Consider the following 19,234-nt stretch of genomic DNA (forward strand, 5'->3'; position numbering starts at 1 on the left):
CTCACAGGAAAAGAGAACCCAAATGAGAGTCCGGCAGCAGCCCTGGAAGCTCGAGGATAATGGAGCGACACTCCTGGAATACTGAGATGATTTCCAACCAGAATTCCACTGGCAGCTCAACTGTCAAGTGTCAAGTGAGAGCTGAGAGCACTTTCAAATATGCAAAGCCTAAAAAATGGCCCATCATAGTCTTCTGAAGATGCCACGGGAAAATGTGCTCCGCCAAAACAAGACCGTAAACCAGGAAAGAGAAACACACAGGATTCGGCACACTCCCAGGGTGAGGGTAAGAGGCAGTAACAGTGTACCCCAGTCAGCTAGAGTGAGTCACCTTAGGTTTTGCTGCAGAAGTATCAACATCACAGATTAATGGTCCAACCGAGGCCGCCCTCCCCCGGGAGGTATTTACACACTGCATGGTACACGCAGTTACTGTGTCTCCTTTCTAAGTCCTAAAAGCCTCTGGATTTCGTGTATCTGGCCTAAAGGATCTGGGATTTGAGACTATGGACCTGCATATATTTCTAAGTATATTTATGTATGCTTTTATAAAGTTAGTATCATGTGGCCCATATAACCTCATACTTGTATATTACTAGAGACTATGATTTCATGGCTCTATAGTATTTGTACATAAACGTTTCATAGACATTTGAGTTATTTGTATGGTTCTAGAAAATAAATTTCTAGAAGTAGAAATGTCAAAAGATGTTTGCATTTATAAAGCTTTTAAATACACAGACAAGCACACTACCTTCGTGTAGTCTATAAGGCAGGTAGAAGGCATAAAATGAATATGTAAATACACAAAGGAACACAGAATGAGAAATTAAGGTAAGTAGTCAAAGAGCACAGAGCTATGAGGGCAGAGCTGGGCAGACTGGTACCAAGTCCTGTCACATGGGCTCTCCGAAGAGTGTGTCGGTTCTACTTACGTGAACACCGACCACACAGGGCAATCTGAATTCTGCTCACTCTCCAACTCCCTCCCATAATCATCTAACAATGAATATATTAGGCTGTCAGGGAAGTCAAGATGTATTTTTCTGTTTTTCTATGAAAAACATGCCATGACTTTCCCAACAACCCAATAAGCAGGCTTTTTAAAGGGCAGAAGAAAAGCTCCAACGCTGCCAAACCAGCTTCGGAGACGGGACTTTCCTCTCCTCTCCGTGCGCTATCAGCATGGCTACGGCTAGTGACGCTGACTGGGACCACAGAGGACCACTGGCAGACGCAAGGCCCAAAGCATTGCCAAAGCAGAATTTGGGGCAGGGGTTGAAGGGGGATAGGCAAGTAATAAGGGAAGAGAAAGAGGCACGTATGGACAGATGGTGACAGTTTTAGTTTCTTCTCTTTTTTGTTTGCTAGAGTACACTGACAGGAAAGACAGAAAAAGAGAGTGAGGCCGTCCCACGAGGATGGTCCTGCCACAACCCCTTCTCCATTTCTCTTTTCGGACTTAGGGCATGCACAAACACGCACCCAGCATGTTTTCAAGCCACCAGGTCTGGGACAAAACCATGCAGGTGGCCACGTGGGATCCAGCTGCCTCAACCACCCGGCTACCAGCTGGGCCCTGAGCTCCTTTCCCGTGTGAGACGGAATAACGGCTCTCACCTCACCAGGCTAAGCCGCAGCATGAAGGAAAAACGGGCCCTGGGGTTCCTGAACCTGCCGGCGTCATCGCCATTGCCACAACCTTCCTGTTTATTTCTCATTGAGGTACTTAATAAAAATGACCACTAGTACTTTACAAAGTGAGCAAGGTGCTCAGAGCCAAGATTCATCACTTCTTTTAAGCCCAAAAGGTCTGGTAAATATTCCTTCTTAGCACCCTCATGAAGTAACAATAACATCTCCTGACAAAACAAAAACACAACAAAAAACCCCACACTCTGCCTGTTCGTCAAGAGCCGAATACTAACTGTATGTGCACATTCATGTATCTTATAAACACCATGTCCTCTGTAGAAACGTGTGTGTACGTGAAATGGTTCGAATGCGGCTGTGACAGCGCTGTGCTGGGTGCAGGCGCACAGCAGTGACTACAGCACATTTGGCCCCCACCTCATTTCATGCTCTGATAATATAATGGGGTGAGACAACCAAATAAACCATCAAATAAGAAGACTGCTGATATGGCAATGACTACAGGTCATGAACAAACAGGGTGATGTGCATGAGTAATGGGGACCAGGGCTGAGTACTGCCCTGCGTGAGACCGCAGATGCAAAGGAAAGCCTCTGAGAAGGTGATAGTAAGCTCAAGCCAGCAGGAGCAAAATGACAGGAAGGGGGGACGAAACCCGTGCAGCAGGAGAGCAGGCACAAAGGCTCCAAGGGAGAGAGGGGCTGGGCACACTTGGTCAGAAGCAGGCTGAGTGTGGCTGCAGCGGTACAGTTCAGCAGAGAGTCAAGTAGGAGATGGTTAGAGGGGTCATGAACATCTGGTGGCTCCTGGTAAGAAGTGTGGATTTGATTCTCAGTGCCACAGGGCACTTCTGAAGACTGAGAGTGACATCACACAATCCACATTTTTAAACATCATCTGGGCGTTAGGGTGAAACAGGCTTCTGGGGGGCAACAGTGAAATCAGGTCACCATTTAGACCCTTTAATCAATAGTAACCTAAGCAAGGGCGAAGGATGGCTTGGTAGAGGGTGGTGACAGCTGAGATGAAGAAAGCTGCATTCTGAAGGTTTAGCAAACAGACCTTGCTGATATATTAAGAGACAGCAGGATTGCAGGATGATTTCTAGGTTTCGGGTTTGAGTTGCAGGGTAGATGGTAAAGCCGTTTACTGAGATGGGAAAACAGACATTACACATACAGATGTAGGTACGAACACAGGTGAGCACGCAGGGAAACACAGCAGATACTGCACCCGTAACATCTGGGATCGTGAAATTTAAAGCGAAACTAGTTAGTTACTCTTCCCAACCTTTACATCAACAATGTCTAGGCTATTCTTTTTTTCCTTAAGTTTTGTATCTTTTTAAATTTTACTAATAACTTCTTAAACTTAACTTTATTCTCATTTCCCATTTCTTTCTTGGTTTATAAAGCTGAACATCTGGTACATCAGTTTGCTAAGAATGCTATACCACAGACTGGGCAAATAGTTTCTTTTATTTTTTCTATGAGAGAGAGAAGGAGACACGGGCACCCCCAATAGGGTGCCATGATCCACTTCTGGGTTCAGCTGGCCTGGATCATGGGCACACATGCTTGGCATGCTCGGGGGGTCCTGGGCAGGGAACCTAGCATCTCTGACACAGGGTTCATTCGTACCACTGCTGTGCCACCACCTGACCCCCTGGACTATCCTGACGCACATTCGGAGGATGAACTGAGTCCATCTAAGGCTGGGGATTTGCCAAGGCTTAAGACAGGAGTAGGAAATGGAATCAGCTGGGAAAGTACACAGGCTCTGAGTAAGAAAGACAGGGAGAATCAATGGATAGCACAAAGCAAAACCTAACATAAATTAACGGTCATCCACATACCCAATGAACGGTGAAAAACGCTATCTTATCTACTAACCAGTTAGTAGATGTTTGTTTGAACCAACATCATACAAACTATGCAACAGAAGACTAACTGATCACTAATTCTGAAGACCACTTTAACTTGAAACTATTATAAAATTGTAATAAATTATCCTATAGTAATGCTTCCCTACAGAATGAGGAAGAAACCTTACCTCATGATTGTAATCCAGAATTCCTTTTAAAATTTTCTTTAAATTGCTTATCTGTTTAAACAAAGAGAAAACAATGGAGTAAAAGACAAGCACAGATCAAAATATGGTCTTGCATGAAAAATTTCTAAGGCAATCAATGATACTAATTAATCATAAAGTAAATACAGTATAAAAACAAAATTCAGGCCAGCCAGTGACATGGAGGTTAAGGCAGCTGGATCCCACATGCCGGACCGCACAGTTTGAGTCCTAGACCCAGAGACTTGAAAAACATGCTGGGTATGTGTTTGCACGCATGCCCAAAATCCTAAGAGAATTGAGGAAATGGGACTGTGGTGGAGTCATCCTCCTGGGGCACGGGTGTGTGTTTTCTCACTTTCTCTCTCTGTCTATCTGTCTCTTAGGTGAGCCCTAAAGCAAATTTTACAAATTAAAGAAATAAAATTCAATGGCATATTTGAATTTGCAATAATAAAAATTAGACATCTTAATAATCATCTTAAAAGTTATAAACAATTTATTTGATCTACAAGATTTACAACAAAGTAAGTTTTAAATTACATAAAATTTTGAATGCTATAATCACATTAACAGCATCTAGAGGGTAACTAGATACGATTTAACAGTAAAATTAAGTTACTCTGATCTTTTACAGCTTAACAAAAAAATGCCATCTTAATGAAGCCTAGAGTTTAATGCTTTTTTCCCTTAAAAATCGGAGTTGCATCTTACACAGAAGTTCTAAAGTTAGAATATTAAGCAAAAATTATTGTCAAAATTACTCTCTTAAATTAACCCATGAAATATAGTCTACAAATTCCTCCACTATCAAAGGACTGTTGTGTCTTTAGTTGAGGCATTAGAGTAATGTTGACAAGTTATAAGGTTAAAAAAAAATTGGTATTATAGCTTAAAATACTAGAGTAACACTCAACAGTGCAACATTCTTTTGCTGTAGGACAAAGGGTAAAACATAGATGTCTCCCAAAATTCACTCACTCCCAAGTCCAGGTTCACGCCTCATACAGTGTGAGTGCGATGACAGGCAGAACCACCTGCACTACTTACTGTCAACGCTAATTTGTTTGCACCTGTTTTCTCTGAACCTAACTCATGATTAAAGCTGTGTCCAGTGAAATGAGCATATGATCTGACTGCTGTTCTTCCTGTGGATCTATCTGCCCCCAGCCAATATTCATCGTCGAAGATGGCCTAGGAGAGCCTGTGGCTATCACAGCAATGTGTTTCAGTAGTTAATTAAAAACATACTTATTTTCAAGGGAAAATAAATCAAAAGTTTATTTATTAAAAAAAAAAACTCACAAATTAACACATTCCTATTTCTTAAAAAAATTGGAGATATGGAAAATAGGTAATATACTTTATTCCCTTTATTCTAGGATATTCTTTTATTCATTTGTTTGTTTGACATAGGGTACGTGTGCTCACCAGAGAGAGATCAAGAGAGGGGATGGCCACATTGCAGTCCCTTCTCCTCCATTCTCCTCTGGGGATTTTGTGCACACATGCACACATACCCAGCATGTTTTTCAAGCCACTGAGTCTGGAATTCAAACCCACTATTGGCCATGTGGAATCCAGCAGCCTTAACCACCACCCCATCAGCTGGTCAGATGTTCATTTTTCATATTTTAACATCTGAAATTAGATATCTTAATAATCAATGTGTTCACTTAAAATGATAGGGATTTTTTTCTGTAGCAAAAAATTATATAATTTATCTTTAATAAGTAGCATCACAAAATTTTTTTTTTTTTTGGAGAGGTTTTTCCTACAGGGTGCTTGTGCTCACCAGAAAGACAGAGACAGAGAGACAGAAAGCGAGAAATCACCCCCGGTGGGGATGGCCACACTGCAATCCTTTCTCCTTCATTCTCCTCTCAAGATCTTGGACACACACACGTGCCCGACATGAGTTTAAGCCACTGGGTCTAGGACTCGAACCACAGTCGACTACATGGGAGTCCAGCGACATAGCCAATACGCTAATTGCTGGTCCCCATCATAAAATGTAAATAATATAGGGTTAAATACGGAGAACAGGAATTCTGAACATTAAGAATATAAGGCCAGTCCATGGTGTGGTGGTCTTTAAGGCAACTGGATCTCAAATGGTTGATTAAGCAGTTTAAGTCCTGGACCTGGTGGCTTGAGAAACATGCTGGGTATGTGTGCATATGCCCAAAATCCCGAAAGGAGGAAGAAATAGAGGAAAAGGGACTGAGGCATGACTATTCTGCATGGGAGGTGCTTTGTCACTTTCCCTCTCTATCTGTCTTTCTCCAGTGAGTACATGCACCCTCTGGGATATAAAGGAAGGAAGGAAGGAAGGAAGGAAGGACAACATGACAAAATTTTCACCCTTCTCCATATTACTATCACTGTCATACTCACGACACTGAAGAAGTGTGGGTTTATATGTGTGTGCATATGTATGCATGGGAGAAGGGAATATTCAACTCCATCTTTGGTCAGGTCAGCCAACAAACATAATTAGTAGTATTATTTTAGACATCCATAAATTGCTTTAAACATATAACATTAAAAATCATCTTAACTGTCTATTTTTGAAAGACTGTTTAGAAATTAAAACAATTCCATTGAATAGTTTCACCAGTTTAGTGAAAAAAAGTGTTAGGTTTATTGACCCAATACATAATCAATCAATAAATACCTTTAATCAAACACATGTGTCTTGAGAAAAGTGTAAAGAGAAACCAGGCTTAGCAAGTATTTTATTTTTTTGGGGGGGAGAGGTTTTTGCTATAGGGCATGTGTGCTCACCAGAAAGACACAGAGAGACAGAGAGACAGAAAGTGAGAAATCACCTCCCAGTGGGGATGGCCACGTAACAATCCCTTCTCTTCCATTCTCCTCTCATGATCTTGGGCACACACGCACATGCACCCGGTGTGAGTTTAAGCCACCGAGACTTGAACCATGGTCGACTACATGGGAGTCCAGTGACATAGCCATTACACCAACTGCTGGTCCCCGCTTAGCAAATCTTAAACCCAGGGGCCTCACCTGCTTAACCATTTGTATTTCTTAGTCTATACCTGTCTATATCAAAAAGCAACAGTTCCAGAGTTTTCCAAACTGCCAGGTGTGACTATTATTGGGTCATAAAAATCAATTTAGTGTAAGAAAATTATAGAGATGAAAAACAAGTTAGTGGTTGCCTAGGGATTAGGGGTAGGAGTAGAGGTGCTGCAGCTACAGGCAGCACCAGAGAGTCCTGTGCTACCGGGACAGTTCTGTGTCTTCACCGTGATGGTAATCACAGGATGCTACCCATTAGAAAGCTGAGAGGAACTGTATGCAAGAACACAGACAGTGCGTGGTCAGAAAAAAAAGAAAAATCGGGACCAGCAGTTGGCATAATGGCTGCTGCTGGACTCCTATGTAGTCGACCGTGGTTTGAGTACCAGACCCGGTGGCTTAAACTCACATTGGGTGCATGTGTGTGCGTGCCTAGGATCCCAGAAGAAGGGACTGTGGTGTGGCCATCCCCCTGGGGGGGGGGTGATTTCTTGCTTTCTGTCTCTCTGTCTCTCTGTTTTTCTGGAGAGTGCATGTGCCCTATAGCGAAAACCTCTCCAAAAAATAAGAGAAAAATGCAGATTACACCAATGCCAGGTCCCTAGTTTTGATACTGTATTGGTTATATAAGATATTATCACTGAATATACAGAACCAATAATCATTTCTTTTTTGGCAACTCTACTTGCATCAATGATGATTCCAAAACATAAAGTTAAAAAAATAACTTAGAAGGTTGTAACTAACATTTAAGAAAATAAAACAGGGACCAGCAGTTAGCGTAATGGCTATGTCGCTGGACTCCCACATAGTCGACCGCGGTTCACGTCCCGGACCCGGTGGCTTAAACTCACACTGGGAGCGAGTGCGTGCGTGCACAAGATCCCAAGAGGAGAATGGAGGAGAAGGGATTGCGGCGTGGCCATCCCCCCGGGGGGTGATTTCTCGCTTTCTGTCTGTCTGTCTCTGTCTGCCTGGCGAGCGCACGCGCCTATAGAAAAAAAAAACTCTCAAAAAAAAAAAAACAAAACAAAATAAAACAAAAACATCATTGCAAAAAGTAAGGGTTAAAAACTTGTTCAGCAGCAGGTTGCAAGTAAACTTTCTTATTAAGAGTTTTGGTCAAAGAAGCTTGAGAAATATTATTAGAACTTAAGGCCACGAAGCAGGAAATAAAAATGTTTTATTTTGACTGTTTGGGACACAGTTAATGATCAATAATTTCTCATCACTGGGCCAGGAGGTGGAGTGGAGGTCAAGGCACTGGATCTCACATGGCCGACTATGCAGTTGCAGTCCCAGACCCAGCAGCTTGAAAATCACACCAGGCATATGTGTGCACATGCCCAAAATCCCTGCAGGAAAATAGAGGAGAAGGGACTGTGGCATGGCCACCCCCCTTGGGGGAGTAATTTCCTTCTCTCTCAGGAAGAGCATGCCACCTATAGCAAATGAAAAAATAATAGTAATTTCTCATTAACAATGCTAGGAACTAACATGTGTATACACTATGCAAAGTATATGACACAGTATGTACTTCTGTGAGGTAGAACCCATCATAATCCTCATTTTACAAATGGGGAAACTGAGGAACAAAACGGTCACCAGACTTGGCAACAGACCACAATGACAGAGCTCTGGTGTGGACACGATGCTCTGATCCAGGCCAAGCCCTTGGTCGCCAGGCTGGCTGACTTACATCTGGTCACATCTGGATGAGAAACATCAGGCTACCTTCCATCTTTAACTCAGGCTATTTCACTACAGGTTATCTCAGTTTCTAAAGCTCCCTGGATATACCAGATCAAAAATAAACAAATACTATGCACACAAATTATTTACAGATTTAACAGACGGAAAAACAAAAAGAAAGTACCTTTAGCCTCCAATTATCTCCTACTTCAGTTTTAATTCTGTTTAGCCAATTTTCATCAAAATATACAGGATCTCTGCAAATAAGGAAAAGCTTGTATATTAAGATTGTGTCGCTATTAAGCTAAATCACACAAAACTGCAGCCCCTCCCACAAGATTTCTGAACCACAACATAAACATGTATTTGTCACACGGCCACGACATAGCTTGGTATGAGACACAGAGGCAGTTAGAGCACATTTCTCTAAACGCGATTATATATACACATCATCAAAAACAAATTAAAAGGCAAATAACAGTAACATTTACTACATTTTAAAAACAAGTTAGAGATGATTACACTAACCTGGATTTAACTTACAGATACCATACAAATATCTAAAAAGTCAAAATCCATGATGAAATTAATGGCCAAGATAAAATTATCTAGCAACCTAAAATAAGCTTTTCAGCTAATTTCAATAACTTCTATCACCTAATACTTCAAAGGACACCAATAATGTTAATTTAAATACTTCAAATAATATAAACTGAAACCAGCAGGGAGCAAAATGGTTATGTCACTGGACTCCCTTGTAGTTGACCGTGGTTCGAATTCCATACCTAGAGGCTTAAAACTCATGCCAGGCACATGTACGTACATGCGTGCATGCATGCATGCCCAAAATCTCAAGAGGAGAATGGAGGAAAAGGGACTGCGATGTAGCCATGCCCCCAGGTGATTTCTCGCTTTCTGTCTCTCTCTGGCAAGTTCACATGCCTTATAGCAAAATTCTCTCTCTCAAAATAATAATAATAATAATATAAACATAATTCATTTTCTCAGAGGTAGTACTAGGGGTTATACCAAGGTGGACATCATTTCTGTTTCTAAAAGGCTAAAAAACTAAGATGATGTGGACAAACAATGAAACAAGGCTAGAATCTGAAAATATAAGGAGTCTTCAGAACATTCACAGGAAATTTTTATAATGAAAAAACTATACATGGATTTCAAGAAAATTTTTGCAACAAAATAAATCCCTAACTCGTTACAATATAGCTGAAGATCTTGTTTGAGGCACAAAGAAGTATGACATTGGTTTGAAAAGAGCCTCTGGAGCCAGCAGGTGGTGTGGTGGAAAGGTGCTGGACTTCCACAGAGCCAACCACAGTCTGAGTCCTCGACCTGGTAGCTTGAAAATCATGCTGGGCCCATGTACGTGAGTGCCCAAAATCCTGATAGGAGAATGGAGGAAAGGAGACTGTAGCATGTCCATCCCCCTCCGGGGGATGAATTCTCACTTTCCCTCTCTCTGTCTCTCTTTGGTGAGTGTACATGCCCTATGACAAAAACCTAAAAAAAAGAAAGAATGAAAGAAAAGAACATGAATTCTGCTAAAGCTGAAGCAAAAATAAACATCAAGTTTATGGCGAAGCTTCTGTGGAAGAATGGTGAAATCACTGATGCTCTACAAAAAGTCTATGTGGACAATGTTCCATATAAATCTGCAGCTTACTAACAGGATTACTTGTTTAAGAAGAAACTACTAATAGAGAGGGGCTAGCAGATGGTATAGTGGTTAAGGTGCTAGACTCCCACATGGCTGACCACAGTTCAAGTCCAGGACCCAGTGGCTTGAAAGTCATGTTGGGTGAGTGTGCACGTGTGCCCAAAATCCCAAGGGGAGAATGGAGGAAAATGGACATCAGCGTGATCATCCTTCCTGGGGGTTCTTTCTCACTCTCCACCCCATCTCCAGTAAGCACAAGTAAAAATCTTAGAAAAAAAAAAGGAACTAGATAATGTTGAAGGTGATGCCAGAAGCTGACATTCATGCCAACTTGTTAGGAACAAATTACTCTTGCGTGTGCCTTTATTGAGAAGGACCAACAACGAACAGCACAGCAACCATAGATATTGTAGCTGGTTCAGCTTATACAACTCTGACTGAAAAATTAAAGTTGAGCAGACTCATCAATGGGTGCCCAAATGGTTGCACCCAGATTGGCTGCTAAGAGCTTAGCTTTCGGTGGAAATGTGAAACAGGTGTGACCAAGATTCCTTCCTGAAGCATGTATTGGAAGGACTGTGACGGGAGATGACACATGGTTTTACCAGTATGCTCCTAAAGACAAAGCACAAAGCGACGTCCACCCAAGAGGTGGAAGTAGTTTCGTCAAAGCAAAAGTGGGCCAGTCATAGAGGTAAAGCCAAGGGGTTTTAAAATGCTCAAGGCGTTATGCTTGTTGAGTTTGCCAAAGAATAACAACATCTGCTTCTTAGGAGACTGTTTTGAGAAAGTTATCCCAAACTTTAACAGAAAAACGCCCTGGTAAGCATCACTAGGGTCCCTCTTCATCCAAACAATGCTCCTACTCATTTTTCTCATCAAATGAGGGCAATTTTGCAGTAGTTAGGATGGGAAATCATCACACATCAACCCTGACACTGACATGGTTTAATTCTCAGGACCCTCAGTCATCTGGGGATGGACTAAAGGGCTGGTATCATTGCTTACAAAAGTGACTTGAACTTGCAGCTTAGGTTGAGACATGAAGTTTACATTTTTATTTTACATTCCATTTTCCACAAACTTTTGGAAATCTCTTCATACGTATACTCATTTTTCCTACAGAAACTTCACCCTTTCATAATAAATAATAGAAATAAAACAACAACAACAAAAACCCTTTCAGTTTGGCCCAGTGGCCTAGTGGGTAAAAGAACCAGATCCCATATGGCTGACTGTGGTTGACTACTGGCCCTGGAGAGCACGCATGCCCCAAATCCCAGTAGGATGGAGAAATGGAGATGAGCAGAGTTCAATACAATCTGTTCTAGCAAAGCAACACTAAGGTCCTATGGCTAATCGTTTCCTTCATGCTCAGGAAACTAGGTCACTAACAGAACAAGCCTGTGTTCATTCAGACCGGGCACTTGCTCTCATTCACTGCTGTACTGCCCAATACCCCATGTCTTGCACATGGCAGCTTCTCTAGAAGTTACGGAAAGTGATAGCAATTATTCAATAAACTTCTAATCTATTACTTAGGCAGACTGTAGCAAAAATAGCAGTTAACAGCCTTTTATATTCCATGTAACTTTTCCTAGGAATAAACTTTGACCACATGGATACTGAACTTGAGCTGTGAAATACTGCTTTCCTTGACTAAAAATGAAGATTTTTCTGCTGAGACTTCTCCCTCTAGATTAATTTCTACTGGGTAGGGCTACCTCTGTTTCCTTCTCTCCATTTTTCTATGTTTCTCTGTGTCTCCCTGTATCTTTTAATTTATTTAATTTATTTATTTTTAAGGCAAAGTATTCTCTGGGCTCTCAAGATCCTCCTTTATTGTGCCAATTTGTGCCTTTCCCCATTCCATTTAGGAAAGGCACCAACCCAGGCCCATCCTGAGATGGATACCAAAATTTAGCTGTGAAATATTGTGTGCCACGTGGTTTTCATTTTTGCTTTTTAAAATTAAAATCTAAAGATTTTTTAAATCTTTTTTTCTTTGTTCTTTATTTTGTTTTTTTCTTCTTTGCTCTTCTCTAATTCTTTTCCTTTTTTCTTTATCTTTATTCATTGACTGCTCAGCCTCTATGCACTAAATGTCTAGACAAGTCCAAGTGAATAGGATCCAGACATCTGAATACAAGTAGTATCAGAATATTCCTCTATTCCCACTGAATCTGATGCACAAAGAGTGGAAATGGAATGGAATGGAGATTGCAGGTCAATTTCTCCTGCACTACTGTGAACACTCAATTTGAACTTCAAGAATTAGGAAGAAACATACCATCCATCAGATGACTAGAAATCACCACAGGATCACAAAAATTATGGGAAAGCAAGAAAATGCCTCTCCACCAAGGGAAAAGAATAACTCCTCTTCAAACTCAGACAGTACAATGAAACTCATGGAAATGTCTGATAAAAAATTTAGAATATTCATAGTGACAAAGCTAACAGAGATGGAAGAGAAGAGAGACAATGAACTGCAAAAGAGTCAGGAGAAAGGAGCTGACGAGTTCCAGGAGGGGAGGAAATTCTTGCAAGGATCTCAAAGAGGAAATACATGCTATAAAAAAGAATCAAATGGACCTGTTAGAGATGAAGGCTATAATATAGGAAGTCAAAAGCTCCCTTGAAAGTATTCAAAGCAGACTAGATCATATAGAAAATCAAATCTCAGATGTAGAAGATAGAATTGATTGCCTAGAAAAATCCACCATGGAGACTGAGAAAACTGTCTCCCAAAATGAGAATAATATACAAGAAATAATAGATACCATCAAATGTCCAAATATCCATGTAATTGGTATCCCAAAAGGTAAAGAGACTCTTAAGGGCATTGATAATCTATTCCATGAAATCCCAGAAGAAAACTGTCCAAACCTAGAGAGGCATTCAAAGATCCAGTTCCAAGAAATACCAAGGACCCCAAACAGAATTAATCCAAGAAGATCTTTTCCAAGACACATTATAGCCAGATTGACCAAAACCACAGACAAAGACAAGATACTAAGATTGGCGAGAGAGAAACATCAAGTTACCTACAAAGGATATCCCATCAGGCTCATAGCAGACCTCTCATCAGAAACAATGCAGGTGAGGAAAGAATGGGAAAATATATTCAAAGTGTTAGGAGAAAAGCAATTTCAACCAAGAATACTGTACCCGGCAAGATTATCCTTCATATGAGAAGAAAAGATAAGAACATTCTCAGATAAACAAAATTTGAAAGAATTTACCAACACCAGACCAGATCTTCAAGAAGTTCTGAAGGGAGTGCTATACCAGGAAAATTAAATGCAGACACACAGAATTAAGAGTTCAAAAACTAAGAAAATGGCCCACTTAATCATAGCGACAAGTTTGGAGTTGAGTATTATATCCCAGAATTTAATTGGGAAGATTGAACCACAACAAAAGATAAAGTACATGAGACTGAACTGGTGAAACAGCATTTTATGACTTTTGACTAAAACATTGCTGATTTTCTTCTAGGCTATTTTTACAGGTTTTAAGAATTTTTGTTGTCTTGAGCTGCCCAAAGATTCATGTACCTACTATTTGAACAGAATCCTAACCTGTTTCCTGGCTTTAAGTTTTAAGCAAAGTTCCTTAGCGGTTCTTTGATTTATTAAAGCTAAAATTGCTTTTCTTGAAATTAAAAAATTTATTATGAAATACTTATTTAATGACCATAGTAAGGTATATAACATCGGCTACGTGCTATTTTATAGTATATCATACTCAGTTTCATGTCTAAAGTCAGACATGTATTCACAAATATATAAATACTAGCTGAACTTGTTATTGAAAGTAGTTAGATTATTTAAGAAATTTTGTGAATCAATAAAATGTGTGTGTGTGGGAAGAATGGAAAACAACCGTAGATATCTGAGATAGTGTGGGAGGAGGGTGGGAAATAGCAGAGGGTGAGAAATAGGGGGAAAATAGATACACACGCACACATACACACATATATATATATACATGAAACTAGAAATGGAAAATTATTGATGATAACATGTATGATTAAGCCACTATGCAGTATATTCTGGATGGGAAATCACATTTGCTATGCTGTGACGATGCTCAGTGAATAAACGGAAATTAATTAATTAATTTAAAAAAACTTGACCACACCTGCAGGCATCTAACCATAACTTCTGTTTCTGTAAATAGTTTATAGTGTCAGCAATGTTTTCTAAGTACTTTTAATTAATGGTCTCTGGCAAGGATCAAGCAACATAAAAGTAATTTCCTCAAAACTCTAAATTATAGTTCTGCACAGATATGTAAATAACAACTGATAATCTTATGGGTGACAGTTTTCAAGAATAAGAAGCTATCTTTAGTTCCTTACTATATCCTGACTTCTGTCAAAAAGAAAACAAAAAACTTAAGAAGTCATTACCTTAAATTTTGGCCAATAACACATTATCTGTCAGTACTTCTATACCAGTCATAGCTTAATCTAAAGGAAAAAAAGTCCATAAATTTTAAACCTTAATATTATTTTAGAAATATATTATCTTCTTGCAGTAAAATGCTTAATAGAAAACAAATCAGAACAAAATGTATTTCTATTGCTAGAATAATTTAAGCAAGATAGTACTCTTACCGAAATTTCACAAATTAAGATGGGGTCTAAAACAAATTTTTTGTTTCTTTTTCCTAATGTGTGTGTGTGTTTTTTTAAAGAATTATTATTTATTTTTAATTTATTTATTTATTTTAGTTTAGTCAGAGAGGGACAGAGATACACACACACACACACACACACACACACAGAGAGAGAGAGAAGGCAAGCTGCCAGGTCTGGGACTTGAACTGTGGTCGGCCATGTGTGAGTCCAGCGCGATTATCCATCACACCACCTGCCAGCCCCTCTAAAGTGGTATTTTTAGTTGAAAACTTGTAATATATTTTACAGACGTGGATTCTTAGGTATGACTATTTCCCAGATCTTTAAACTACATAAAATAATCAGTTTGGTCTTCTGCCATTAAATGTATTCTAAGTCAGCTGACTATAACAAATTTCACTTTTATAATGACAACAAAAATATAACAAATTATGTTTGGCCTCTTCTGAGTTAAAATAAACCACACACACACACATACACACACACACACACACACACACACGGGACAGCCTTTAAACCAAGGACAATAATTCAGGGAACTATAAAAATAAAGGTATCCTTTTGTGAGAGAATTCCTCTCTCACCCACAGCTTGACCTTCATTTTATCACATTTGGTCTCATATATTTTCTTTTTCCTCAAATTCATCCCTGCACTTTCAAAACAAAACAAAACTGATGACACTTAGAACCATACTTGTTACTTTTGACCTACTTTTTCAATCAGCAGGTGGCTGTGCTATAATAAAAACATATTTGGTTTTTGTCCCTGTGATCTCCTAAAACCTTTGGAATTTCCTGAGTGAAGGAAGTGCCTTCTGTAGTTCATAAGGCATCCTTTCCACTACACCGGAGTTTATACTAATAAGGTAAATCACTGTGGGGGACAGGGGAAGCACCCCTAGATAGCTTTGGGAGGAAGGCTGGTTGCAGAGAAACCAACCCCATGATTAGAGGCTGGAACTTTCAGCCTCACGCCCTGACCTCCGGGAAAAGGACTGCAGATTGAGTTCAATCATGTGGCCAGTGATTTTGATCTTGCCTATGCAATGAAAACTCCAATAAAAACTGTAAACAACAGTGTTTGGAGACCTTGCAGGTGGGTGAGCACTTGAATGTGCAGAGAGGGTGGCACACCCAGAGAGGACAAGTAAGTTCTGCGCTCCCTCTAACTCCATGCCTGGCCCCAGACATCTTTTCCATTTGGCTATTCCTGAGTTGTGTTCTTTATAACTAAAGTATGCTCATAAGTTCCTGAGCTCTGGGAGTTGGTCTAACAAATTATGGAACTGGGGGAGGGGGATCACAGGAACCTACAAATGTACAGTCCGTCAGGGAAAGGTGTGGGTACACTAACAAATTATTGAACTTTGGTGGGGGGAAATCATGGGAATCTATAAATTTGTAGTCAGTCAGGGAAAACATGGGTGACCCCATTTCCAGCTGGCAACCGCAGTGGGCGCTGTCTCGTGGGACTGAAACCTTAACTTTGACTTGGGTCTGCACTAATTCCAGGCGGTGTGAGAATTTAGAGATTTTGTTTTTAATTTGTAGAATCTGAGTTAACTACGCGATCAGTGTCAGACTGAACTACAGGACAGCCAGTTGTTGTCACTGTGACTGCTGATGGAAACAGGAGTGGTGAACTCTCTTTGAAGACAAAGGCTGAAATAAGATCAAGTCGCTTTCTTTCAAAGTCGAACTGTAATTCCGTATTCACTCATTCCACAGATGTTTTCTGAACACCTTCTACAGATCAGGAAAAGTGGACATGGAATGTAAAGGTGGTGGAAATGTTTCGTAAAGGGGTCAAGGCGGGCTACCCACAGATACTGACAACCATCAGTACAGGCCGGAAGGTGTAGGAAAAGCGTTAGTGAACCTAATTGAGAGGTGGAGACAAAGGCCACATCAAAGTCCTCAGGCAGCAGATGCCTGAGATGTGCCTGAAGGTGAGCCAGAAGCCACTGTGGGAAAGAACGATGTAAATAAGGTCGCGACAAGGGGTCCAGGTGGCCTAGGACCTTTAGATACTATTGTAGTGATGAGACACCAGTGTAAGGATCTAAGTGGCAAGTCTAACTTTAAAGAATCACTCCAATATCCTGGAAGCCAAATTTTAAGTGTTACGAGGAGGTAAGCATGATGAGTGTTACCAAATAATGCTGACAGGTGAGGGTGAGAATGAAGACTAGATCATTAGATTAGCAATATGGGACCACCGGTAGCCCTGACAAGTTATGTCAAGCTACCATGACAGTGAGAACAAATTCGATTCAAGTAAATTTAAGACAGCAGAAGAGGAAGAATCCAGATGCTTGGGTAAAGACTATTCTCCAAAGGAATTCTGCTGTTTGGGGAAGGAGAAGTGGAATAGTAACTGAGAGAAACATGAGATTAAGAAAAGCATTTTTAAAGATAAAAGAAGTGTGCTCACATGCTAATGAGTATGATCCAGCAGAAAATGGAAAACTGATGATGCAGAAAAGAGACTTGATAAAGCGATAATCTTGAGAAGGTGAGAGGCAACAGGGTTCCATATACAAAGTGCAGGCCCTGGCTTTAACGTAAGGCCCTTCCCCGGAGAGCTCAGATGTCACAAGGAACAGCAAGGCAAAAATCAGATGCTGCTGGGAGAGGGGTAAACGAAGCTGTGGGAGCCTAAGGAAATTGTCTTCGATTTCTGTCAACTCTTCCAGAAGTAGGACACATCCTACCTTCTAAGGTGATCAGATGAGAAACGGAAGAGGTACTGAAGGTTTGAGGAGAGGAAAGCAAGCATGGGCTGGCCCATGGCCTTGTGATTAAGAGTCGGATCCCACGTGGCTGATTACATTTTGAATCCTGGCCCTGAGACCTGAAAATTATATCAGGTATGCCCCAAATCCCAGCAGGATGGAGAAATGGAGAGGAAGGGACTGTGGAATGATCATGCCCCACTGGGGAGCTGGCAACCGCAGTGGGCGCTGTCTCGTGGGACTGAAACCTTAACTTTGACTTGGGTCTGCACTAATTCCAGGCGGTGTGAGAATTTAGAGATTTTGTTTTTAATTTGTAGAATCTGAGTTAACTACGCGATCAGTGTCAGACTGAACTACAGGACAGCCAGTTGTTGTCACTGTGACTGCTGATGGAAACAGGAGTGGTGAACTCTCTTTGAAGACAAAGGCTGAAATAAGATCAAGTCGCTTTCTTTCAAAGTCGAACTGTAATTCCGTATTCACTCATTCCACAGATGTTTTCTGAACACCTTCTACAGATCAGGAAAAGTGGACATGGAATGTAAAGGTGGTGGAAATGTTTCGTAAAGGGGTCAAGGCGGGCTACCCACAGATACTGACAACCATCAGTACAGGCCGGAAGGTGTAGGAAAAGCGTTAGTGAACCTAATTGAGAGGTGGAGACAAAGGCCACATCAAAGTCCTCAGGCAGCAGATGCCTGAGATGTGCCTGAAGGTGAGCCAGAAGCCACTGTGGGAAAGAACGATGTAAATAAGGTCGCGACAAGGGGTCCAGGTGGCCTAGGACCTTTAGATACTATTGTAGTGATGAGACACCAGTGTAAGGATCTAAGTGGCAAGTCTAACTTTAAAGAATCACTCCAATATCCTGGAAGCCAAATTTTAAGTGTTACGAGGAGGTAAGCATGATGAGTGTTACCAAATAATGCTGACAGGTGAGGGTGAGAATGAAGACTAGATCATTAGATTAGCAATATGGGACCACCGGTAGCCCTGACAAGTTATGTCAAGCTACCATGACAGTGAGAACAAATTCGATTCAAGTAAATTTAAGACAGCAGAAGAGGAAGAATCCAGATGCTTGGGTAAAGACTATTCTCCAAAGGAATTCTGCTGTTTGGGGAAGGAGAAGTGGAATAGTAACTGAGAGAAACATGAGATTAAGAAAAGCATTTTTAAAGATAAAAGAAGTGTGCTCACATGCTAATGAGTATGATCCAGCAGAAAATGGAAAACTGATGATGCAGAAAAGAGACTTGATAAAGCGATAATCTTGAGAAGGTGAGAGGCAACAGGGTTCCATATACAAAGTGCAGGCCCTGGCTTTAACGTAAGGCCCTTCCCCGGAGAGCTCAGATGTCACAAGGAACAGCAAGGCAAAAATCAGATGCTGCTGGGAGAGGGGTAAACGAAGCTGTGGGAGCCTAAGGAAATTGTCTTCGATTTCTGTCAACTCTTCCAGAAGTAGGACACATCCTACCTTCTAAGGTGATCAGATGAGAAACGGAAGAGGTACTGAAGGTTTGAGGAGAGGAAAGCAAGCATGGGCTGGCCCATGGCCTTGTGATTAAGAGTCGGATCCCACGTGGCTGATTACATTTTGAATCCTGGCCCTGAGACCTGAAAATTATATCAGGTATGCCCCAAATCCCAGCAGGATGGAGAAATGGAGAGGAAGGGACTGTGGAATGATCATGCCCCACTGGGGGGTG

General features: G+C 40.9%; 1 protein-coding gene across 4 annotated transcripts in view; it reads right to left on the minus strand.

Annotated features, from left to right (window-relative positions):
- The window catches only part of HOOK3 (hook microtubule tethering protein 3), a 102,081-nt gene that overhangs the window by 70,826 nt on the left and 12,021 nt on the right, over positions 1–19,234 (minus strand). For all 4 annotated transcript variants that reach the window (XM_014592758.2, XM_014592749.2, XM_014592754.2 and 1 more), the window contains exons 3-4: positions 8,645–8,717; positions 3,706–3,756 (exon numbers count right to left, since the gene is read on the minus strand). In XM_014592758.2, coding sequence (XP_014448244.1) covers positions 3,706–3,756; positions 8,645–8,717 — 124 coding nt within the window. The remainder of the gene's footprint in view (positions 1–3,705; positions 3,757–8,644; positions 8,718–19,234) is intronic.

Source organism: Tupaia chinensis, unplaced genomic scaffold (genome assembly GCF_000334495.1).
Source record: "Tupaia chinensis unplaced genomic scaffold, TupChi_1.0 Scaffold000061_1, whole genome shotgun sequence".
Classification (NCBI taxonomy): domain Eukaryota; kingdom Metazoa; phylum Chordata; class Mammalia; order Scandentia; family Tupaiidae; genus Tupaia; species Tupaia belangeri.